Source organism: Agelaius tricolor, unplaced genomic scaffold (genome assembly GCF_023055355.1).
Source record: "Agelaius tricolor isolate 1412-34295 unplaced genomic scaffold, bAgeTri1.0.p SCAF_10, whole genome shotgun sequence".
Classification (NCBI taxonomy): domain Eukaryota; kingdom Metazoa; phylum Chordata; class Aves; order Passeriformes; family Icteridae; genus Agelaius; species Agelaius tricolor.
In genome coordinates this window covers 10,611,751-10,637,203 of record NW_027269270.1, presented here as the reverse complement: position 1 = coordinate 10,637,203, position 25,453 = coordinate 10,611,751, and the positions used below count along the sequence as shown (strand labels likewise).

General features: G+C 47.2%; 1 protein-coding gene across 7 annotated transcripts in view; it reads left to right on the top strand.

Moving 5' to 3' along the window:
- NRP2 (neuropilin 2) overlaps positions 1 to 25,453 on the top strand; it is an 89,107-nt gene that overhangs the window by 42,915 nt on the left and 20,739 nt on the right. For all 7 annotated transcript variants that reach the window (XM_071434735.1, XM_071434739.1, XM_071434737.1 and 4 more), the window contains exons 8-14: positions 2,705 to 2,849; positions 3,145 to 3,494; positions 4,626 to 4,770; positions 8,464 to 8,580; positions 11,134 to 11,286; positions 20,829 to 21,091; positions 23,207 to 23,303. In XM_071434735.1, coding sequence (XP_071290836.1) covers positions 2,705 to 2,849; positions 3,145 to 3,494; positions 4,626 to 4,770; positions 8,464 to 8,580; positions 11,134 to 11,286; positions 20,829 to 21,091; positions 23,207 to 23,303 — 1,270 coding nt within the window. The remainder of the gene's footprint in view (positions 1 to 2,704; positions 2,850 to 3,144; positions 3,495 to 4,625; positions 4,771 to 8,463; positions 8,581 to 11,133; positions 11,287 to 20,828; positions 21,092 to 23,206; positions 23,304 to 25,453) is intronic.

Genomic DNA, 25,453 nt, shown 5'->3' with positions numbered 1-25,453 from the left:
TCCCAATTTCACACATTTTCTTGCTAGTTCTTCCTATGCTGTGAGTGCTAATTTGAGGCAGGATGTGGAGCCTGTTGAAGTCAATGGGCCTCTCTCCACAGTGTGCTGGGGCTCTGGGGTCAGGACTTCAGTACAGGGAAACCAGACGGTCAGGGTCAGATCCTGGTCAGCAGCATCAGGACCTGCAGACTCACAATGCATTTCCACTTGGGAAGGAGGCTGAAAGAGCAGGCATGTGGGAATACCTCAGGTCTCTAACAGCACCAAGCACATGCCCTCTGAAAGTGGCCCCTCTGTGTTATGCTGAACAGGGTGCGAAGCGATGACTTGCCGTGATCAGTTGGGGCTGTTCAGAAGCGAGGTTCAATGGAATCCTACCAGAGCAGCTGACAGCACAGCTGGAAGTCAGGTGCCAATTCTGCCCTCACAAGCTGGCAGTCTGGAGTGTCATGGCCCAGATTCAGAGTTCATAGCTTGTTGAATGTGATCTAGCCTGAGTAAGTTGCTGATTTTTTAATCTAAAGCAGAATTGAAATTGCTCTTCTTGGAAGCAAGTAATTGAGACCAAGGTCATCTAAGAGATGTTTTCAGTGATGCCTATAGCAGTGATAAAGTTTTTGGGCTCAGTCCTGCTTCTGCTTTCTGTCAAGCTTGACTGTGCAGAAGTCAGCAACAAATTATGCTGGTGTAAATTTGGATTCTGGCCCCTGATGCTTGTATGTGTGAAGTGAGCTAAAAAAGAACAAAACTTGAAACATGTTAAATCAAAAAGAGCAGCAAACCTCGTCAGTGACTGTTAAACATGCTGGTCCATATGCAACCTTTGGCTCATGAAGTCTTCACACTGCTGACAGTGGGAAGCAAATAGAGGTTGCCAGGAGAAGACTGGACTTGCTGCCCTTGGACATCTGCTGGGGCCACCATTAGGAGCCATCCTCTGGGACAGAGAGACCTTTGGTCTGACCTGACATGCTGCTCCTTATGCTAAAATAGTTGCACTGGCTCAGATAAACATTTCCTGTCCTCCGGTGTTAGGTTCAGAGATAAGGTGTTGTGTGTCAGCTTCTGTGTTGGCATAAAGCTGAAGGCTCTGCTGTGGTGTGGAAATATATCCTTTAAAATTGTTTGTGTGTGTGTCTGTGTGTCTGTGCCTGCGGGTTTACAAGACACACACACACATATGCCTGGAGAGTGTTTCACAGTAACCACTCTTCTTATAGCCCTCCTGCTGGAAAAAAAGGGTATTTGGTGTCTGCTGAGCAAGGAAAAAGATGGGAAGTGAGGTCAGACAGGATAAAATAGGATATTAAAAACACATAAACCATGCTGTGTTGTTAAACGGTAGCAGCATGATATATATTCTCTAGATTAGCATTTCTGCTCAAGTTCACATCAACCCCTCATCCCAATTACTAGCCAGATTTGCAAGTGATTCCCTCTATGGAGTGGCTGCTCCATCCACTGCTGAAGGAGTGGATGGTGATGTGCAGGGGCAGCCCAGAGCTAGCTGGGGTGCCATGAACAGCCCTGTAAACACCCTCTGCACACCCTGCCGTGCTGGATCCTGGGAGAAGAGAAGTAACATGTGCCATCTGCAAGCCTAGAGCCACAGGAGGCTCACAAAATGCTTCCTAGCTGCTATTCAAGGCAAGAGGCCAGAATACTGCCTCACCCCTTCTTCTGTCCTCAGTTGTTTGACTCTTGCCTCCCACAAGAGACTGGTGGCAGAGATTACACTCTCCTGCTTTCCTGAGATAAACTTACTGGGAACTCTTGTGCTTAGTACACATACACATTGTGGGAGCTTGCAGAAGAACCCAGCCAGCATCTCAATGTGGATGTGGTTCCTAGCTGAGATGGGAGGATAGTCTAGCCCTGTCCTGAAGTGCTTGGAGTGAAAGCAGGCAATGCCTACAGCCTTGGTCAGTGAGCTCTAGTGCTTTATGCTGGGGCAGAGAAAGGGTTGAAAATTATCCTCCCCTTGGGTATTTCCTCTTTCCCTCCCTTTTCTTTCCTACTATGGCTTTGCAGCCTAAAATAGAAACACATGTATCCAGTCCTTGTCCAGCCTATTAAAAAAATGGGCAGAAGAGGTGGATCTAACATCCATCTGGTAGTTATTGATTATGGCCATCTGGTAAGGGAGCAGCCTTTTCATACCATGTGGGATCATAAACTCCTGAAAAGCTGTCTCCATGTGGCAGGCTGCATGTGCACAGGAGAGGCAAAGGCAAGGGGCTGAGTGAGGCAGCAGCTTGTCACCCCAGGCAGAGGGGCACCCTTCCTGCTCACACCATGGCTTGCACGTGATGTTTCCGGGTGGAGCTCAGTGTAAGGATGCATCAGGGGGTCAGCCTATTTGGGGGCATCTTGTCCCTTGTGCTGGAGCAGATCTAGGTCTCGGGGCAAGCTTGAAGCAGCTGGGGCCTGATAGTCTGAGGTGCTCATGGTTCTCAAAGTGCTGTGAGAGGCAGTCAGGCAGAAAGCTCCTGGCCCTCCTGCCTGGTAGGTGAGTCCATCCACCATGCTGTCCTCACAGTGGCTCACATGTCCCTGCAAGCCTCTGGTGCTTGCTCTGGTTGGAGGCTGGCCCTGACCAGAAAGCCTTTCCTTGGTTTTCCCTGCTGAGATTATTTTGACTGCTTATCTGGTGAGGATGTAACAGTGTGTGGAAGTGTACATTTGTGCCTCCCTTCCCTTGCAGACATTTCAGGCCAATGAGGATGCCACAGAGGTGGTTCTCAACAAGATCCACAGCCCAGTGCTCACACGCTTCGTGCGCATCCGTCCCCAGACCTGGCACAACGGCATTGCCCTGAGGCTGGAGCTGTATGGCTGCCGTATCACTGGTGAGAGTCTTCTCCTCGCCCTGGCTTCAGTGCTCCTCTGTCCCTCCAACAGCCTGTCCCAGGGGGCTGTCCCTTGCCACTTCATGGCTCCTTGCGGTGGGAATGGTGACACTGTGACTAGCATGGAGGCATCCATGGCAAGAGATGCACTTGGAGGGACAGGACTGCAGCTTCTGGAGGGAGGGGTAAATGCCCTTTGGTGTTGGTTTAGTGTCCAGAGCTTAATGCTGTGAGGAGAACCATGAGCATGCCCCTTCAATTACCCTGACTGTTCATGACCTTTCCTTCCCTGCAGATTCACCCTGCTCCAACTTGCTGGGAATGCTTTCTGGCCTCATTCCTGACTCACAGATCTCTGCCTCTTCCATCAGAGGCTATGACTGGTCTCCCAGCATGGCCCGCCTGGTGAGCAGCCGCTCGGGCTGGTTTCCCCGTGTGCCCCAAGCCCAGCCTGGGGAGGAGTGGCTGCAGGTGGACCTTGGTGTCCCGAAGAACATCAAAGGCGTCATTATCCAGGGGGCTCGTGGAGGGGACAGTGTGACCACCACTGAGTCCCGTTCCTTTGTGAAGAAGTTTAAGGTGGCCTACAGCATGAATGGGAAGGACTGGGACTTCATCCAGGACCCCAAAACAATGCAAGCCAAGGTAGGCACTGCCTGGAGCAGCTGTGAAACAGGATGTTTTTCTGACTAGCTTCAGTCTGCCTGATGGGGTCTTGGGAAGCTGGCTGTCCGCTCCCACAGAGACCTTGGGAGCTTGGGGCTGTCACCATGAAATCCCAGGTTGTGTCCCTTGGTGCTGCTACAAACCTGTACTGGTGGCCAGAAGTTCTACCTTTCCCCAGGGATGGCAATTTCTTTCCACTTTCTATTGTGGACCAGGCGTGGGGACGTGGACATCACCTGCTGCTTCTCCCAGCTCCTGCAGGTCAGAGTCCAAAAGATGGTGTGTTTTATTATGTTTTGTGTAAAACATTTATGTTTTACATGAACTAATTACATATTTTAAGGGGAAAGGTGTGGCTGTTGTGGTGTGCACCTCTGAAAGAGGAAGATAATCACAACTTCTCTTTAGGAAATTTTCTATATCTGAAGTCCCTTTGCCACACTGGTGTGACCCTGAAATTCCCCATATTTTTTCTTTATCATTGGAGTTCCCCATAATCTTTCTGCTTAGTGCTATGGGAGTGGCAGGGGGATTAAGGAGGAATAAATAAATTCCCTGCTACTGCCTGTTCTGTTTTTATGCATACTCCTCTGCCTAAAATTTGGGGAAGTTTTAATTTTTCCTGATCCTTCAAATGAGGGCTGATGCTACCTATAGCCCTCTGTTTATTCCCCACAGACTTTAGTTTGTTCATGTAAGCTGAAAAAGAGCAGTACTTGGACTGTGAGGAAAACCAACCATTTACACCATCCTAGAACATGCAGTAGCTTCTTTATTTACCACAGGACAAATCTGATCTCATTTATATGTGAATTTAGTGGATATTCCCTAGGCTTCCCCTGCATGGCTTGGATCAGAATCTAACCCCTGGATTCTGAGCAGAGGCCAGGAGAGATTGTGCAAGTTTCTCAGAAATAGCCTGGCTGGTCCTCTTGAAACCGAGAAGAAACAGCCCAATTTCTGCTCAGCTGGGCTCAATGGCCTGGGGTCAGGCCACATTCTGTGGCCACATTCTGCCAGACCCAAAATATCAAGTCCGGTTGAGAGCATGTGAAATGCTCACAATGCACACATCTCTTGCCTTCTCTCTCTCTCTCTTTCTCTCTGTAGCTTTTTGAAGGCAACATCCACTACGACATCCCTGAAGTCCGGAGGTTTGACCCTGTTCCTGCCCAGTATGTCCGAGTGCACCCGGAGAGGTGGTCCCCAGCGGGAATAGGAATGCGCCTGGAGGTGCTGGGCTGTGACTGGACAGGTAGGAGCCCCTACACCTCTGCCCACTGCCTGCTCTGGGGCCAGGCACTACACCAGCAAGGTGCAAACTTCAGGTTATTTCCTCCTGTCCTACCTCAGCCATGCTGTGGCAGGGATGCTGCAGCCATGAAGACAGCACCTGTATGGTGGCTTGGCCCCACCTTTAATTTCCACCTTGAAAAGAACTGGCCTTGATGCAGGATGTAGCAGCAATATTTGGACTCCAAGCTTTCACACAGGGCCCCATGCAGAATTTGTCCTCAACTCCCTTCACGCTCCTTTCAGATCTTTTACCTGGACATTGTGCAGTCTTTCACAGCCTCTTATGTTAGAGGACATTTGGGCTTTTTAGTCCAAATAATATGACAAAAAGTAGGAGGAGAAGCAGAGTTGCAGTGACCAATACTTCGTATCCTGAGCTGCCACAACAAGGCTTTGCTGTAAAAACAACAGTCCCTCTCTCACTGAACCCAAGTGGAAACCTTTTTGCAGACAAGGTTGGGAAGTTAACTCTACAACATCTCTACAAACATCCCTAGGACCCAGGAAACTTGGTCACTTTTACCCACCTGTTTTTCACACATGGTATGCCTTTCAGCCACCATTTTTAATACAGAGATGAAAACTGACTTCACACACTTACTGGGATCAGTAGAGGTTGTGCCTCTGACCCTCTGAGGTTCAGTGGTGATTGATTTCTCCACAGTTTCATTCCCAAAAGCAAAAAATTCACCTGAAGGGTCATTTGGTCTGATGCTAACTTTGCAGTGCCGGCAGCTAGTTATCCTCTTTTTGAATCTTTTATTTTTAATAATCTGCTTACATATGAATCTGGAGTCCAGATGTCAGTGATAAAGAGGTATGATTTCCATTTTTTAAAACAGATCTGTAGAAAGCATATTTTGTAAGAATTCCCATTCTAGGAAGCTTGAAAGACACAGATCTTTTTTTACCCTCTTGTGCAGTCTTAAGTAGCATTTCCTCCTGTGACATGCTGCAAGATGCATTGCAAACACTTAACAGCAAATCACACAACACATGTACACACTATTAATAACAATAATTGTTCACATTTGAAGTCAATAGTAAATATCCCCCTGGACTGGCAATCCATTGTAAATTATCTGAACTTTAAATCGGATTAGATCTTAATTTAAATTTTACGACATCTTAGGATGTTGTGGGAGAAGCAGGTGCAAGAAGCAGGAGCTGAGGGCTTTGTGCAGACATGGTCAGGCAGCTCCCACATTGCTGCTTCCTGCAGCTCCCAGGAGTCTGCAGCTGTGAGATCTCTGCAGACCGTTGCTGGATGGTGCATCACAGCACTGCATCGCTGCCATAGAGGGAGGCAGGACCTCCAGCCATGTGCATGCCAGCCCTTCCACTGCACTCCTCCAGCTTAGAGAATGAGGGGTTTGTCATCTTTAATGCCTTGTGCTATTTTTGGCCCAAATTCTCTTTTACATGTGTGTCCATGCTCATTTTCAATATCAGTAGCAACAGCACATGTTTTTTCCAGGCAAGGTGCTTTATGGTCGTTTCCCAGTCTGGGTAATAATTTGCACATTGTAATGTTTAAAACTCAGCTGCCAGGTCATAAATATCCCTAGCTTTATTAATCTACAGGCATTCAGCTTTGTAATCAGAGCAGGGCTTGTAATCTTGTGGATTCACCATGTTATAAAAAGCATTTATATCCCTGATGCAACTTGGGGAGCAGAGATAGCCCATGGCATTATCTGCATGCATAATCCAGGCTGGCTACATGCAGCAGGCTTGACAATCCCTAGAAAGGGCCCTCCTTTGCCGGGAGGACCCAGGCATGTTACAAAAGTGGCTGCAAAAACCCAGGCCAATTGCACTTGCTTGGGAACAAGATTAAGAAATAGATTAAAACAAGATGATTAAAATATTTTCAAGAGAGGGTCTAAGCCCATGTTCATCCTGCCCAGGTGTTTCTATTTCTTATCAGCAGCAAGCATCTTAATTACTGAGTTAAACATGTAACAGCCACAACTGGGCTCACAAACTAGCTGGCTACTAACTCAAAAATTGGGAAGCAGGCAGTCAGCAATTGGCTTCTTTCAAAGACCTGCCAAAATTTTTCCTCTGAAGAGTGGAGAATGATGAATGTTCACTAGCAGCTGGGTTTCTATCCTTTGAAGATCCAAACATCTGGTTTCAATTGCTCAGTGACTTTGCATTTTGATTAGCAGTTACCACCAGTTGAACAGACACTTGCAGGGCCAGGGAGGAGTGAGAAAGCGAGCAAGCAAGACCTCTCTTTTTCACTTTCCATTTCACACATGACGCTGTCCTGCCTGTTATTTTCATTATCTCTTGTAACCATCGTGTTGCAGCTCTACCATGGTAACTGATTTTTCAAGATATATTTCTGCGGCTAGTCCAGGGCAGCGCAGCACTGTGATTTACATCCGCTCAGCATCTGTGTCCCATATGGGACTTGCTTTCAAGGTCCTTCCACACTGTCACATTTCAGCTATAAATCTTGATATACAGGAACAACAACCTAAAAAAATGTACCCACTCTAAATAAGTTCCAGCTTTCGATATGTTGCTTTCACCTGCTGCTTTTTTTTTTTCTTTTTTTATGACATTTTTCTGTGCCTGGCTGCTTGCAATTTGCTTCTTGGTTGCATTTGGAGTTTTATGGGGTTGTTACAAATTTGAACTTACAAATTAAAAGACTTTGAGGCTATTTGGTATTTTATCCTGAACAAAAGACAGCCATTGGGAAAAAAAATAAAAACCAAAAAAAACCAGAGAGTTTATGTACAACATGTTTAATAACAGGAAAATAAAAGGGCATAAAGGAACCTATGGAAAATATTCAATGTATTTAGCCATTTCCTCCTGCTTCTGGCTTTATTAAATGATATCCTGAAGGGTGCCGACAAAGAAACGCAATCACACATAACTGAGAAAAGCTGCCTCTTTCTAAAAGTGGAAAGAATCAAGTCTGCTGTACTCCACTTAATGCACCCATAAAAGGAGAGTTTGCTGGAACCTAATGTCATTTACTGTTGATCTTAATATCCTTCCCTTTCTTGCTTAAATTTCCCCTGACACCTGCTTGGAGGTTGTTACACATGGGCCACATTAGAGAAAGGGAAATTGGACAGAGACCCTTTGAAAGCGTAGTCAGGAGCCTGGAGTGTGAAACCAGATGCTTTCTGCAGTGAGCCAGAGCTCACTAGGGGATCCTCTGGGTCCGTTTGCGGTTACATCATTTGTGGGTTTGAGTGACTTGTTTTATAAATTGGCACAATTGGTGGGAATGTTGTGTGTGTTTTTTCAATGTGTCATATGGCTTTATGAAAGAAAAAGATGTTCTGCCTGTGATCTCACGTATCCAGTAATGACAGCTAAGTGGATTTCCAACTACCCATGTAGATTGTAGATTAAAAAATTAAGAGAAAAAGTAGTGTGTATGTCTAGAGAAGAGGCTTGTTCAGTGGGAACTCCAAATCCATAGAACTCCCATATGGAAAGACAGTTCACTTGAAGTTCAAACCATGCTGACATTTGTAGCATGTGGAAATCTCATGGCATACTTGTTCTATCTCTTCCTGCCATTATAAGAACATGAAGAAAAAGATTTTTGCCTTGTTTCTACTACCTGGGCTTCTTGTTCTGTCTGTTGCAAACAGCTTCTCTACTCCATTTTTTTCAGATGTCAGGCCCACTGCAGAGACACTGGTGCCCACTTTGAAGAGTGAAGAAACCACCACTCCCTACCCTACTGATGCAGAAGCAACAGACTGTGGTGACAGCTGTGGAGAAGAGGAGGGTATGTATCAGAGCAGCACATCTCTATCTCAATAACTGATGGGTTAAGAGCTAGGAAAATACTCTTATCTTCCCATTAGTGCCAATACATGGGGCTGATTCCTGGAAAGCTTAGAGTAATATTATTAGTGATGGGCCAGGATTAAAAAAAAAAAAAAAAAGAAACCAACCCATAAACAAATCTGCCAAAATCTGATAAGTTCTATCAAGGAAGGATGGAAGAGCAAGAGATAGCAACTAATTCGGTCCCTGGTGTACAAGAGATGAAGAGCTGGTCTCCCAGCTTCCTTACATGACCTGAAGAAACTCATTTAGTGCCCTGTTTGGAACCATCTCCATTCCAGACCACCTCTTGGCTGCAAATCATAAACTCAGAAGGTGATTCAGACTGCCTGGTATGCAGGGCTCCTTTTGCAGAAGTCACAACTGTGGAAGTAAATCACAACATGTATCAAAGACTGATGTCCTGAACACTTATCTGCCTAAGGATCATCTTCCCTGATACCAGCAGCTTAAAATTTAGGAGGACAGTCTGGGCTCCTTGTGTGGGCAGTAGAGAGAGGGGAACACTAACTCCACACAGAATTTCATCTACCTAGCCTTAGATGGCTGTCAGATGTACGTGAAATGGTTTGGTAACAGTAGCACTTGACTACTTCTGAGGATGGAAGAAGCTGAATGTTAGTTTAGACTCCATGCTGTGCTTGTTAAGGGCCTATGCTGGGGGAGGGCTAATCTTCTCTGCCTCAAATCCCTGTCTGTAAAAGCAGACATCATATTCTTCTGCTTCTTGCAAGGGGGATGTGTGCATCTAAAGGTTGTGAAATGTCCAGATTAAGAGGAGAGGGCTTGACAGAGCTGTGCAAGGTTAGTTGTACAGTGCAACGATCAGGAAATGCATTCCCCTGGGTGCAACAGCAGAGCCTGGGCCTCAGCACTGGAGCATGTACACAAGGACTTCAAGAAGAATCTCACAAGGAAAAACTATCCTTTGAGATATCTCCTAGGACTTCTGTCACTTCAGCTTTCAGTCCCAGATAAAAAAAAATTAATGGGTTTTTAAGTAAATAAATTTATAAAAGAACATTAATTGGCTTTTTCACACCTCCCATGGGGATTCTGCTGTACTTTAGTTCTAGAAATGCAAGTTGCAGAAGTAGCTCAAAGGGCCTGATTCTCATTGCTTTGCCTTAGTGGTAAGCCTGTGCAACCCTGCAACCATTGAGGCACTTGGGAAAGTGCTGAGAGGAAATTTAGGCCAGTAACAGTCTCTGCAAGAACACAATTCCTGGGTGCAATCCAGGGCAAGAGAGCAAGCAGAGTATGTCGTGGAGCATGGAACCAGCCTCCCTGTCAGCTTCCCTCAGATTTAGCAAAAATTTTCATTCTCATACTCCATAAAACAATGAGTGTGTTTCTCTGGACAATCAGATTTATGACAGCCAAACAGAAACAATGCTGCTCTCCAGGGTATGAGATTAGATTGGAATAAAAGGATCCATGATCCACATTGTTTTATTTTGGAGTGGGAGCATGTAAAAAAAGCCCGCTGCCCCTTGCAGTGAAGTTCTGCTGATGCCTATCGCTTGAGTCACTCACCTCCTTCTGGCTATGGCTCACTTTGTGGGCACTGTGATTTAAAACTTCCTCTTTGCTCAGGAAAATCCTGGCCTATAATTAGGCTCAGACATGCATGTCCGCTGAGTGCCTGGTATGGACTCAGCCCATTTCTGCAGCCTCCATGGCACATGACTGATTCCCTCAGCCCAAGGAGCCAGCAGCTGCCTCACTGCCACATGCAGCCCCTGGCATGTGCCCGCCTGCCCACAGCCTGCAGAAAAGCTCTCCAGAGCTTTCAAAGCTGTTGTCACAGGGGAATTAACTCTGCTCCTGTTTCAAGATGGAAAGTTAAAGGACTCGCCCAACGACCATGTGGTGAGTCCATAGCAGAGCTAGAAATAGAGGCTGGCTTCTTTCACTCAGAATCCAAAAGCTTGAGCTCATGGTGGCCCCACATTTTCCCTGGTAACATTTCCACAAGAAGGTAGGAAGCAGTGAGTGACAGCTCTCCAGGATGACAGACAGCTCCCGTCTGGTGCAAGTGGCTTGGTCTGTCACTCAGGAGCTGGGTTTCTGGAGCACTTGAGATTCTCCTTTTGGAACCAGGCAGGAATTTCTGAGCATGGGGCACTCAGGAAGGACTCTTCACTGACATTTAAAAAGGCATTTAATTTTGACCACTCTAGGGGAGGAAGAAAAGGTGCTGATTAGAGTCTGGAAGCATTTGGTTCTTGCTTTTATATTTGCTTAGTTTGGTGGATTAGCCACAGGACATGGTGTGAACATTTTGATGATACAGAACTTAAGGCTGATCCTTGGAGCTGAGGAAATGTGAGATAGGTTAAAAGCATCAGTCTGAGTGAGATTTCATGCTTTCTTCAGTTTTGATGGCTTGCCAGCTATTTTAGTTTTGGGTTGTTTTTTAATAGCAACCCTTCATGGGTAGGTCATTTTTTTAATCTGACTTTATTTTGCTTCTATTTCTTTTTGTAAGATTTCCAACTCCCTGCGAACTTCAATTGCAACTTTGATCTTCCTGAAGACCTTTGTGGTTGGTCACACGACTTGGCAACTGGCTATACGTGGTCTTTCCAGCCTTCAGGCACCTGGATTGGCAACTCTGATCCAAACCCTGACACTGTGCCTGGTAAGATGATTAATACCAACCAAAGGAGGGAAGAGAGAGCTGATGGGTCTTTGTCCATGTGAACAGTATGAATGATTATTGCACAGCTATCATGAGTTGCAAGGGCTGTGCAGAGCTGAACTTCTTTTATGGAAACTTTCAGATGCTTTATTGTATGGTTCATGACTTATTTATAGGACTGTGACCACTGGCACTGAATTGTACTAACTGTCCTCTTGAGATGGATTTGAATCAGACACTGGGCTTTGAATCCTATGGGACTGTGAAGGCTAGCCCAGGCTTTGTTCCACATCCTGATCCAAATGTCCTCTGTAGGATCCAGTGCTTTTTCCCCAGAGTGCATTTCTTCCTCTCCCATATGTTACTCAGATTGCCTATAGTCTTCAGCTACTCTGCACTCTGGGCTTGCAGAGGCTGGATTTCAGTCTCCTCCAAGTGAAGGATGAGCTAAGCCCTAAGAGTGCTAGAAATGCCAGCTTCTTGCTGTTTGACTTTTGCTCTTTTTCTCTTCGTGCTTTGGAAGCAGAAGATTTGCATGAGTGTGACAGAGCCTAATTTATGGAGGACCTCACTGAGATGTGCTGGCATGGCTTGCAAGGGAGCCTGCCTCTGGCAATGTGGTTGATAGATCAAGTTCTTCAGCTTCACATCTTGGAACTCACGCCAGGACTAGTGTGCTTTCCTTATCCCTCATTGACTTTGTGGCATGGCTGGCACGAAGAACATTTGCCAATTTCCTTATAACAGTAGGCTGTGTCACTGTAGCACTGCTTCACTCTCAGTCACTACTTGTGAAAGTCAAGGCTCCTGCAGGCGAGCTGGCTGATCTTACCTGTCCTGGGCTCTGCCCTGATGCCTGGTGATTCCAGTGTCTGTGAGTCCCATCCCCATGAGTGTCTGTGAGTCCCTCCTCGCTCTCCCCTGGGTAAGGTTGAGTCTCAGAATGCAAACATGCAGGCGAACCTGTTAGCCACCTGGCAGAGTCACTGGCCAGATTGGCAGTGCCACCAGCCAGTTGGAAAGCCGTGCAGCCAACACCTGGTAGGCAGTGCTAAAGAGGAAAATATGTATTCCAGAAACATATGGGAAGAGGAGAATCTGCTACATCTCCACACACAAATCACCCCCACACAAATGCACACATCATTTCTCTCTTCAGCTCCTGAGGTGCTTAGCTTTTTTCTAAGAGACACGGTAATGCTGTAAGTGCAGCCCATATGGACATCTGAAAAATTCTTTGGCGTGACATAGGGATACAGTGTCTGCTAGGGAGAAAAATATTTTCATATTTCAAGTGTTTATCTCTTCAGCATTTGAGTGCTTCAGAAGATTAATATCTGGAGCTCAGTGGAGCCTCAGGCAACAGGAGAGAACACTTACAGCCAGCCCCAGACTTAATAACCCTCCCCATCTCATTCACTGTAATAATGTTTAATTAATATAAGTCTCCTGCAAGTAGGATAAAAATTACTTATTTTTATAACTCAGACTCAATTTTTCATTTCATTTCCTCTCCCCTGAGTCTCTCTACAATTAGTTGGCCATAGTTTCTTAGAAGATCCTGTTGTAGCCCAGGAGAGGCTGGTGCTGCCTTAGACAGCAGCATGCAGTCCTTGTTTTTCCCCTCTTCTCCTCTTTCTCCTTTTTCTCAGTTATGAATTGCACAGTTTCACAGTTGGGGCTGGGGAATGTCGTCCTGCTGAGTTCAGTGGTCTGTTTTTGTGCCAGTGTGGAGAGCTCTCCCTTAGGGTGCTGTGCAGTCAGGCACTGTAGCACTGAGGGGGTGCAGGCAGGAACTCCAGCAGGAGGAGGTGGTGGCTCCAGGGGGCTGGAGTGGCTTACCCATAGCAGCAGGGGAAGCCAGCAGCAAACACCAACACAGGCTGAGGGGTCAGCATTGGCACTGCCATGGATCTGCCTCCTGTCTGGTTCAGGCAAGGGTGTGCCATCCTGGCATCTGCTGCCTTGTCCCCACAGGGCTGCAGAGGAGTTGGAATTCAAAGGCATCACTGCTATGCCTCTCTTTGGTCCTGCTCTTAGAAATTAAGAAGACATGACACAAAAAGAAGCAACTATTTGCTTTTTTCCTCCCCAAGGAGCTTTTAAAGGCAACTGGAGAAACATGAAAAAGAGGCAATGCCAGCTCCTTGGTGGGGACAGAATCAAAGCATTGTTTGGTTCACACTCCCCCATTCTTCCCCTGCCCTTCCCTCGTGCTCCCTCCAGCACTTTGTTTCTAGTTAGAAAATTCACGCTCAGACTCCAGGGAGCAAGGAATGAAAAGCCGTTGTTCAGGGTGGTCTTTGCTTGTGAATTCCCCACCCTGGGGTGAGCAGTTGGGTGAAGGAGAGCAGCTGTGCTTGGTTAGAGGCAGGGCAAAAGTTAAGGAGAACTCAAGGCTTCTGGAGCCCTATTTGCTCTGATTTAAAGGTGCTGGCCCAGGCTAGAGGCCATGGCTGCTCCACAGTAGCAAGAACGTGTGCTGTGCCTTTAAGAGCTATGTGGAATGTGATTTAACTTCTTTTGAAAATGGCAAAACAAAAAATAAAATTAAAAAGGAAAAAATAATAATGAAAGGAAGAGCCCTGGCTCAGTCTGCATAAGAGAGAGGAAAGGAAATGACCATGGTGAAATATCCTCTGTGAGGCACTTGATTAGAAAAGTCTGCTGAGAGACAGGCCTGAATTCCTCAGATATCTCCCAATTTCATTTTATGCGCTGCATGCAATTCCTCCTTGTCTTTGGCACGGAGAACTTCTCAAGACTGACAAGACACCCACTGCTCTCATTCCACTATTTTTATTTCCAAGATACTCTTTCAGGCAGCTCTGCATTTCTTTTTTTAGCCCTGTGTTCCTTGGGCTCTTCGCACCATGGATTAACTCCACGTCCTCTCCTGCAGGCTCCCATTACATGTCTGGGGACCTCATTGGTGCAAGTGGACCCAAAGTGCCCAGCTCAGCAGAAGCCCAGCGTGGTTCCAACTGCTACCTGCCCTTTGCAAGCCTAGAAAATACCATTGGCTCCCTTTTCCATGCCCCCATAAGAGATTGTCAGGATTTTTCCCTCTATGGACTTTCAGATGCTTCCCATCTGTAGAAAGATTCCCCTTAGCTGCACCAAGCGAGCTTCACGGAGCAACAAGTTCAGGTTTCAATGAGATTTCATCCCTCCTCCTGCTGCATGCAATGGCAGCATGCCATTGGTGTCAAGATAAAGGTCTTAAGACCTGAAAATAAATCTGGGTTAATAACTTGGGCACCTCAACTTTTCACCATCTTTGAATTTCACTGGGGTCTTGATCCTGAAGGGTCTAAAGATCCTGGGTTGTATCCTTAGCTGGTCAGTGTGATTGTATTGCTCTCACTGATGCTACACTAATAAGCCAGTACCGAAGAGATGGAATCTCCATGTTTTGCCCACTTTTTCCCTCTTCCCTTTTCTTGCAGTGCTTAAGCAAATACCTTGTGGTTCTAGAAGAGAACTGTGGGATCTGCAGCTTTACCACGTATTGCTTCTCCTGCGGGTGAGCACAGCGTCAGGGTCAGACAGAGCCCTGGCAGTATCGTGAACCCCATGTTGTTCGGATGTTGGCAGCTGTACGTGTGCACAGAAAAGGAAGCACTTTTAACCTTGCGCTCTCCTGACCACACAGCTCTTGGGCTGGGCTGCAAAAACCCACTGAGAGCTTCTCTTGTGGGCCATGGCCTTGCTGGCTTGGAGGGTCAGGAATGCTGCTCAACTGCGTTGCAGGCACTGCAGGGAAAGGTTTATTTGTTTCAAAGTGTTTTCGGCGGAGGAGTGTTTATAGTGCTCTGAAGTTTCGTAAGAGCTTATTTTTTAAGAGAAACAAACGTTAAGCTGTTTTTAAGCTGATGGTGACCCCTTACCATTCCTGTGTTTTTCCCATGGGATCTTTAAAAGGGAAAGTTTCATATTTTTCCTGCAATCCATGAGAACTGCTGTTGGAAGGCCTTGATTCTACTGTGTCCAAACTAGCAAAAAGGTTTTCATGGTGTTAACAGGGCAGGGCTGAACTGAAGTGGGTCTGCACTTACTCTCATGAGAGTCTCAGGGCTTGCGCCTTGGGGACACAGTTTGACCTCAAGGGTCAATCCTGTGTCCTTTGAAGTAGGAAGGAGTTTTACATGTGGGGTGGTATGAAAGTCAAGCATTTCTGTGCAATGAGTGAGCAGCTGCACACTGTGGGAAGGAGACCATATATCCATCTCTGTCTCTCTTCGCTCCCCTCATGTGTGAGGCAGATTGCCTCTCAGCAAAGCTGTACGTGTTTCTCCTGACTCTCATTTGCACAGTGAGGACAGCAAATGCTAGAAAGTCCTTCATGCCCTGGCTGCCCACAGCATGGCAGAGCTGGGACACCTCAGCACCCCAATCTCAAGAGGTTTGCTGAGCGTCAGCTGCTCAGTGTGAGTTCCCTGGCTGCAGGCTAGGGCCAGGCTCTGGCTGTCCATGTGCCCATACTGCCTTTCATGAGAGGAGGAGGTATGGCCATGGTCTGTTCTAGCAAAGCTCCTGCTTGCTTGGGCTGGGCTGGAGGCAGAGGAAAAGAAACCATTTCTCTGGGGCTCACTGCTTGCCTCAGTTGCTTTTTGGACCCAAACACCAGTGACATTCCTGCTTAAAGAAGCAGGCTGGAATGCTCTCTGCAAAGCAAGACACCTCTCTCAAACCTTAGCTGTGCACCACCCCATGCCTTCACAGCAGTGGGTCACAGAGCAGGGCTGGGGAAAGCAAGTGCGTGCAGCCTGTGCAGTGCAGCCCCAGCCTGCTCAGCTCTGCAGTTGTGCAGCCCCAGCCTGCTCAGCTCTGCAGCCATGCAGCCCCAGCCTGCTCAGCTCTGCAGCCATGCAGCCCCAGCCTGCTTAGCTCTGCAGTTGTGCAGGCACAGATGCTGGGATGGTGGGGCTGTGCACACCTTTCATGCAGGGGCAGGCAGGGTGCCCACCACGCTGCCAAAGGACAAGTTTTGGTGGCTGGCAGCTCACATAGCATAAATGGCAGGATCTAAGTGGCATTTGATTTGTCAGGGACACTGTGCCCTCCCTGCACTCCCTGGGAAGGTAACAGGACTCACAGTTGCACTGTGCTGTTGAGGGCACGAGGCTTAATTGAGAGGATGTAATGGTGGGTCCATTAGAAGGGGTCCGGAGAGCAGGCTGAGAGCCTGGTTCTAGGTAAGTGTGGGATTTTATGCCTTTTGATGGGCTGATTTAGAGACTGAAATGGCAAGGACTTGGCAGGCTAATTAACACATAATCAAAATTGAGGGGATTTTCCAGTAGATGCAGTGATCTAGTTAATATAAATATTAGTTTTATGGAGGATTGACTTCCCATCGTAAATGAAAGTCTGTCATTGAGGAGAGGCCTGTCACGAAATTATAGTGGCAGCCTTTTGAGGTGAATTTGCATGATTTGCCAAAAAATTTAAAAATGTGATAGCTATCAAATTTCAATCTGCATAGTCATGCAGCTGCCATTCCCTTGCTACCCGACCACCCTGCAGTCATGAGAGCATCCAAGCTGATCTGCTCCCCAGGAATGGCAAGAGCTGATACAGCTTCCACCTCACATGCCCCAGAAGAACAGCAGGCTCATGCCTCACTGGGATGTCCACTTGGCCATGACACAGTGTGGTTGCGGTGGCATTTGGGGCTGTGCAAGCAGCAGACAGTGCCCACAGCAGTGTGGTCACCTCTGGGATTTGACAGACAAGAGGTGGCTGCCACTGGGTTGCCGTGCTGCCAGCTAAAGCACACTGTGCAGCAAAGGAGAGTGCAGCGACCTTTGGAGGGATGTAAGTGAGGGCAATTAATGTGCTTCCTCCACGGGAGCAGCAGCTGTAACTCAACAATATCCAGTGAGGGGGAAATGCAGAGGGAGTCTAAAAGCTCAATAATTGCTTGTGTACACGCTGCCCAACATGTTTTGCTGGAACACCTCCAGATGTGCTGCTGAGATTCGTGAGGGAAGGTGCTTTCCTTGAGAGAGGGTGTGAGATGTGCAGGACCCAAGCACAAGGCAGGCTGACCTTGCAGAGGGGGTGGCTGCTGTGGCTTGTGCTTGCAGTCTGACCCAAACTGTGAGGTTTCATCCCCCATTGCCCCTAATGTCCTCTCAGATGGCTTCCTAGCAGGAGGGGGCAGGTGTGCCAAGAGAAAACCACGTTGCCCAGATGGTTGGTTTGCAGAGCCCAGCTGGTGATTTATCCAGGACTCACTGCCATGCACACAGGAGGGGCTCTGCCATCATCTGGCTGGGGTGGTTCCATGCTCACATTAATGGCTCCCTTACATCCAGATGATCCCATAAATTGTCCATGAGATTTATTCCATAGCATCAGTTGCAAAACAGAGGTAAAATGCCTGAGTGGGTTTTCCTGCCTTTTTTGAGCCGGCGCTTTGAACTAGCAGTGCCAGTTCTGTGGAGGATGTAGCTGTCGTGTTAGAAACAGAGCCTGCAAAGCAAAGTTCTGGGAAAGAGATTAAAATGCACTTCTGATCCTGGAAGAATTGATCAGCTCATCATTGCAAAGCTCTCTTCAAGTGTTTTAACAGGGGAAATCAGCCTTTCAGATGCTTTCTGTGCCAAAGGCTTCCATTTACTGTATCAAACAGAGTGACTACTGGAACCACCAGGCTTCCACATGCTGTTCCAACAATTACCTCCACAGTGCCCTTATTCAGTCAGTCTCAGCAAATTTGTAGGGCTTTTCCAAAGGTCCAACTAGCCATTAGAGTGATCCAGCCATTTCATCTTCAAATGACATAGAAAGTCATGCCTGCTTGCACTTGGCTTTCCACCCCAGAAACTGGTACTGGTACCAGGAGCAAGAGTGCACGGTGCCCAAACCCATTGCTATTTGCAGGGGAGCAACTGGAATCACCAGTCAAAGACTGAGCCTCCTTGGGACTGACAGTAGGTCCAGGAGAGTTCTCTGAGCCCCAGCAAGAATTGGGCAGAGAGCACAGGAGATGGGGGGTTCCCAAGTCTCTGAAAGATCCTGTGTTGCTGAAGGGAGCATTAGTTTTGGCTGTAGTTTAAGAGTTTCTTTGATTTCACAGTTTGATAGGAATGGGAACAAACAGAAGGTCAGTGTCAATCCTGGCAGGAGGGATGTGACTCAGAGGCACACAGGCTCTTCTGCTGAAGTGGCAAGACAGCCACACTGGATACCACTGGCTTTCAGGGTGAGGATAATGGGAGGTGTCCAGCTGCACCATTAGAATAGTCAGTCCCCTCTAGTCAGCTGCGGGCTATGGGTAGATCCAAGGATGGCTCAAAACCCTACACTCAGACAGCTTAGGTACTGGCACCAAAGGTTGGTCCTGAACTTTGAGGATCTGGATTTGATCATTCTTCAACCTGGCTAGTGCTTTTATTTAAGATTTGCCTGTGAGACCATTTCAGCTGTGAGATAAGTGTATGACTGCAGTCTGATTTGCTCCCTTGTTTGTTGCTGCTGTTCTTTTCTTGTTGCTGCTTTTTTATTTGAAGAGGCTTGTAGTGAATTACAAAAAGAGGATTTTAATTCAGGAGACCTTGATGACTTATTATGCCTTATCACTCCTTAGGCATGGAATACAGCTTGTTCTTTTTTTAATTCTTCCACTTGTTTATCTCCCACATCTCCTCCTCCACTACTACCACTCTGAGGTAAATCACAAGAACACTCCTCCATTAGAAAACGGCATGGTACTTTTTCAAGTGATTCACTCAAGCAGGAGTGGGCAAACACACTTTCATCCTTTTTTTCTGCTACTGTTTGCTGGCATAAAGTGCCAGGTGGCACAGGGACATTTCACAGGGGCTGGAAAATTTTGCTAAAATGTTGCTGTTTCTTTATGTGGCCAGTTGGGAACAGATTTGTCCTTCATACAGCAAAATCAGTGAAAGTTCATAGGAGTGGATATGCTTTTGAAGTACTTTGATCACACATGGTAGGAGAAGAATGATGGCAAATATTCCTGTTATCTTGTCCTAAATTTATTTTAGAAGGCTGCGTAGCTCACAGTGGTTGGTTTCTGCTCTCTGGCACTGACATCTTGCAGCAGGGCCAGCACTGTTGATAGATCTCCCTTGGGCTGTGATGTCACCTAACTGCTGAGCAGCAGTGATGTCAGCTGCTGTTTTCTGTTGGGACCTATCTTACCATGGATTCCAAGTTCAGGTCTCTCTGGTTTAAGTTTTGGAGGTGTTTTGAGCACACTCTGTAAACATTCTGAGTACAGACACTGCTCTTGTCACTGCTGTGGGCACTGAAGCCACAGGGGGAGCAGGACAGGCAGGGCCAAGCTGCTGCTCAGAGCTTGGCCCAGCAGGCTAAGATGTGGGGGAAGGAACTGACCAACCCTTCAGTGTAGTTCTGGGGCAGAGATAATCCTCTTGTGCCTGGCACATGCTGGCATGAAGCACCAGTGGCACTTGCCCACTGTGCAGCAAGAGCAAGCATGCACATCCCTCTGTTGGGCAAAATGCAAAATCTAGCAATATTTGTAGCTGGCCTGTCTGGGTCACCTTTCTCTGCAGCTGGAGCGACCCAAGGGATTCCATCCTGACATTGGTCATGATGGAGAGACAGGTAAAGATCACTTCAGCTACACACTGGGCTTTCAGTCTGTGCTAAGGGACTTCAGACATCCAAGCTGCAAATGGGAAACTCCTTGAGGAGGCTTTTCATCAGAGAGGGCTGGAAATCACTGATTCCAGCTAAAGTCAGGTGTGCCTCGGGATTTGTATCCTTGTGCTTTTGCTGCTATTGGTATTCAGATCAAGTATCTCCAGTTCCAGCCTCAGCCTTGAACTTCTCCTGGGATATCAAGTGTATCAAATCTCTCCTCCCTGAGGACTGACAAAAAATGTGGCACACTTAAAATGTAATATTAAAGCAAGTGAATCCTCTGTTGTATGTATTCCAGCTACCTTCAAGTTTGCAACCACCCAGTTGTCACCTATGCATGCTTCATGCATTGGGTCCATGTCCTTCCTCTGCGCTGTGCTTTAGAGGATGTTTTGCTGCATTACAGAAAAACTGAGAGCCAGAGTTTCATTTTGTTGTGTGTATCCTCAAAACAAGATGAGTTTTCAGCACTGGCGTTTAGAAAAACCCACCTCAGGCTTTTTCACTGAGGAAGCTCCCAGTAGAATAAACACACATACCCCCTGCCAATGCAATTATCATGGCATCACTTCCTCTGACAGTAACTTGCTCCAGCTGTTTCACTTCTTCTAATTATGTCAGTCTTTTTCTTAACCACTTTCTGCTGTTGGTCTCCTACCCAGGGAGAAGGTGGTGGCTGGTGAGGGAAGTGTGCAACTTGATGCCCTGCCTGGGCTGCACAGGGTACAGCAGTGGCTCAGCTGGATGAGCACACAAAGGGTGCTGGTGTGACACCCCACTTTTGCAGGCATGGGGCTGCACTGCCATGCAGCACTGCCAAAGCCACTTGGCAGTAGGTGAGACACTTGTTGCCAGTGGCTGCAGAAAAAATATAGAATGGCGTTTTTCTCCCTAAACAGATGTCAAGAATTACCTGCAACTGCAAAGCAGCGGAAGGCGGGAAAGCCAGCGAGCCCGGCTCATCAGCCCCACCATCTATTTGCCCCAGAGTGCTGTCTGCATGGTTTTCCAGTACCAGGCATGGGGCAGCAATGGGGTGATGCTGCGGGTCTGGCGGGAAGCCAGCCAGGAGCACAAGGCACTGTGGGTCATCACGGAGGACCAAGGGGAGGAGTGGAGGGAAGGCCGCATCATTTTGCCAAGCTACGACATGGAGTACCGGGTAAGATGCTTGCAGAAGCTGTGCTGGACCAGGTAGACTTCTCCAGCATCTTGATCTCAGTGTTTCAGAGCCCAGGCCCATTCATCACTGGGAAATGTGGCTGTTTTCATTGTGTTTCTCAAGTTACCATAGTAACTAAGCTACACTGTTTGTTATTCTGAGAGTGCCTGTCTTCTGCACAGACTTGGGCCTTTGTTCAGCCTGTTGCCTTTCATATTCCTCAGATCTCCCATTTTGCAAATATTCTCCCTTTTTCTTTTTTTTCCTTCTTTTTTTTCCCTTCATTTTGTTTTGTGCATTTCTTCCCCTTCCAAGTGAAGGTCATCAGATAGTCTGACCAGAGGCAGCTTCAGGGAGCAAACCCAGCAGCCAGGAGAAGTGGGAAGCTGGGAGGGAGCACAGCCAGCTCCTAAGGGTGGGCAGCAAACAGCCATTCTCCAGCCTCAGCTGCAAGTGTTGACATAGGAGAAGGAAGAGGGAATGGAGGCTCGTTTGTGAATCCTCTTCTCTGATACCTTAGCCTAGATCAGAGGGCTCGGTGCCGGGCTGTAGGATCATGGCCCTGTCCCACTCTCAGAGATCAGGGGAAGAGAAGGGATGAGCTGGAGGGAGGAAGGGAACTGTGCTGCCTTGCCACAGCCACCTGAGCCCCTCTGGCACAGCTGTACCAGCATCCCATGGAGAGGCTGCTGCTTCCAGGAGTGTCTTTGGCACAGTTGTCCCTTCCAGGCAGCGTGCCGTTTGCCAGGGAGACAGTGCTACTGTTGCCACTTGTTAATGAGCATCAGCACAGCGTCCAGCACCCTCCAAGGCAGAAGGAAATATGGACTCCCAGGCTTGAGGCAGCAATTTAGTGACCACCCTGGTGGGGAGCCTTGCTCCAGCCAGCTCCCAGCCCTGACCCTGACCCAGGGAGCTGCTGCTGTCAGGCCACTGATCCCTCCAAACTGCTGCCTCCCACATGGGTTGACGGCCCGAGCTTGGGACCCACAGCCCAGACATTCCATTGCCTGTGCAGTCAGATGCTCAGCCCTTCAGGGAGGTGTCCTTGAAGGCAGGCATGGATCCCAGGCACCTTAGATGAAAGAGGACACCTAATACTGGGAGAGGAGGTTTGTGAAGTACGTAGCCCTAGGAAATCATTTGTACCCTTAGAATCCCAGTATCACTAGGATTGGGTTGGAAAAGGCCACCAGGATCATCAAGTCCAGTCATTAATGCAGCATCATCATGTGCAGCACTAAACTATATCCACAAGTGCCACATCCACATGCCTTCTGAACACTTCCCGGGATGGTAATTCCAGCACTTCACTTGGCAGCCTATTCCAATGCCTTCAGAGTAGGCAGGGGGATATAAAGCAAAAGCTGGAGCTGTCTGACTAGTTTGTATGGGTTTGGCTTTTTAATAAAATACCAGGAAACACAATATGGTTACAGATAAGAATGATGGGCACTGGCTGACTACTTTGTGTGCTAAACGTGAATATACCAGCATGCTGAATAATGGCGTCATTATGTAAATATTGCAAGTGTCTCCACTCAGCAGTTCTTAGAGCTAACGACTCTACTTATTTTTGTAAATATATTTTGCCTGTGATTAAGTAGGAATAAGCTGACCCTTCTCCCCTGACATTTCAATACTTCTTATGTAATGTTGATGGGAACAGCACTTTACGGTTAATGTAGTTGTGCATTTTGTGTCCTTCCCTTCCTTTTTGTGATCATAGCTCAGTTAATACCATGGGCCAAAGCTGCTGCTGCAGTAACTCAGAGTTATGCCACTTGCACCATCTGTGCAAGGGCTAGGGGGGATTCACTGAGTCTTTTTTCCTTATGAGAGGCACTTAACTAAAAAAATTGCAAGCCAGGAGCTGCCAGGCCAGGCAAAGATCTCTCTGTTGAACTGTCCAGGCACAGCAGTTTTCCCTGGGAAAGGGCTGGCAGAGGCAGGGCAAGGAAGCAGGACTAGTGTCAGGTGATCCACAGGTCTGTAGGGAAAGCCTGGAGCAATTTCCCACCCTTTCCTCTGGGAGCAGCAGCCACTCTCCGTAGGTGGTTCTAAGCTGGGAAGCGCCCAACTTAGCACTGACATTTCTGTCCCGATTTCCCACAGATCGTGTTTGAGGGATTTATCCGCAACGGCCACTCGGGAGAGCTGGCCCTGGATGACATCCGGCTGGGCACCGACATCCCGCTGGAGAACTGCATGGGTACGTGTGCATCCCGCCTGGGGGCAGGGAGGCAGGGAGGGGGCACCTTGCCTTGCGAGCTGTCAGTGGGCCACACCTCCCCTGGCCGAGTTAGCAGGAGCTTCTGGATCTCAGCTGGGACTTTGATTGCCCATGAAAGAAAGGAGGGCGACTCAGCCTCTGGGGGACAGGGCTCTGCCTGCGTTGGTGTGAGGAGAAGGGAGCACATGTCTCTGCCACGCAAAGCTGAAAGAGCAGCTGAGGGTTACTGAGGACTATTCTGTGTGATAAGGACATACATCAAATTTAAAAGGAAAGTGCTGAACAAAAGAAGCCAGCTGTCAGTCAGTATTACATACTTAGAGGGGCCAACGAGTTCAAAAGGAGTCTTCTCTAATAAGAAAAAAAAACTGCAGAGAGGTTTTACAGCAATGTTAACACAATAACAAAAGAAATTTTTGCCCTAGAATTCACCATTCCCCAAATCAGGCCAAAAGCCAGGTAAAAACAGAAAGGACTTGGGGGAAAAAAAGGAGCAAAAAAGTGTTTCAGCAGTTTGCAGGTGGAGCCACTGCCTGCACTTTTCCTCTAGCTGGAGGAAATTGCAATCACACTGATGGCTCTGGCTGCTGTCTTGCTTGGGTGTGTATTTAGAGGTATCCCAGTTGAGCATGGGACCAGCAGTATTTAATTAGTGGGAGCTGTGCTGAGAGCTGCCCAGAGCAGCAAGGTCCTGCTCTTGTGCATGTCCTGGGAGAAGCATATTTCACTAGGAAGTGTCTGACCCATCCTGAAGCCAATGAAAAAAGCAGGGAAGCGCCTCTCTCCCTTTTGGGCTTTGAAAAGCCCCATTCAGTGAAGCTGCTCTCCTTACCCCCACCAAGGGATGATCCCAGTGCCTCCCAGCCCAAGCAGGACAAACACTCTGTCCCAGGGGGTGTTTCTCAGGGGAGGAAGCACCAGACAAACCATGCTTGGAAAGAGCTGCTTACATTGCTTGTCACCCTATGTGGGCAGGTGAGGGTAAAGATGGTGCAGAAACCAGCACTGATAATAAAACACAGGACTAGGAGTGTCCCAGAGAGGCTCTTAAGCACCGTTTCTTTGATGCTTTGAACTCTGCTGGTCTCCCATCTGTCAAAGGAGCTAATACTTCAGATGTCAAATTCCCTGTATTTAAGGCTTGACAGTGGTGTTTTAATCTCTTGCCTTCTATGGCATTAAAGAGAAGCAAGAGCCATGATTAACACTAATAGTATTTCCTATCTAACTTCTTTGGAGCTCAGCAATTCACCTAGCTCCAGTCTTATTGTATCTTGGGCCTCATGAACTTAAAGCTTAATATTTCAAAAACAAATGCATTAATAAATTATGAAGTTTCAAGCATTTTTCAGCCCAAAAAACACACCTAACTGCTATACAAAATTATTTTACCCTGTCTAGGAAGTTGAATGTGGATCTTAAAACCCATAAGGATTGTTTGTTTCAGATGGCTCTGAAACAAACTTTTCCAGCAAAGGGTTCCCACTGCAAACTTTAACATAACTTAGGGGTCATTTCCAGTTTCACCAAAATAATAATGAAATGGTAGCAATACCATGCTGCTCTCTTTCTTTCAGAGAATAGCTGACTCCAGCACAGGCTACTGTTTTTTTCAAATATAATCCTTGGAAGTAATCTGATTCCTTTTTAGCATGAAAGAATGCTAATAAGTCACAATAATTTTTTCCTTTGACAAATGTGTCATTCGCATTTTGAACCCAAATGATGATTTCATAGCACTCAGTAGAGCCAGAGTCTGCTTCTGTGACTCACAGGCATAATGCAGAAGTAATCTAAAAATAATCAGAAGTCTATTACTTCTGCAAGAAAGTAATCAGTAGTAAGTACCGATTATTGCTTTTCAGATCCAGTAATTTGTAATAGATTACATCTCCAAAGTATCTTGAAAGAAGGAAAACTATCACTTGCCTTTGTTTCTTGTCACTGTGAGATAGAGAGGAGCAGGGCATCACTGCCCAGAATTAACACAGTTCCTGTGTGAGAAACAGTGCCAGAGTTGAGCCAGAACCAAAACCACTTTTGGAAATTTAGGGGGTTTCAGGGTTTCATCACTGGGCCAGGTGAGGCTTTGTCATTGGATGACTCAGGCCAACCAGGCTGAATACAAA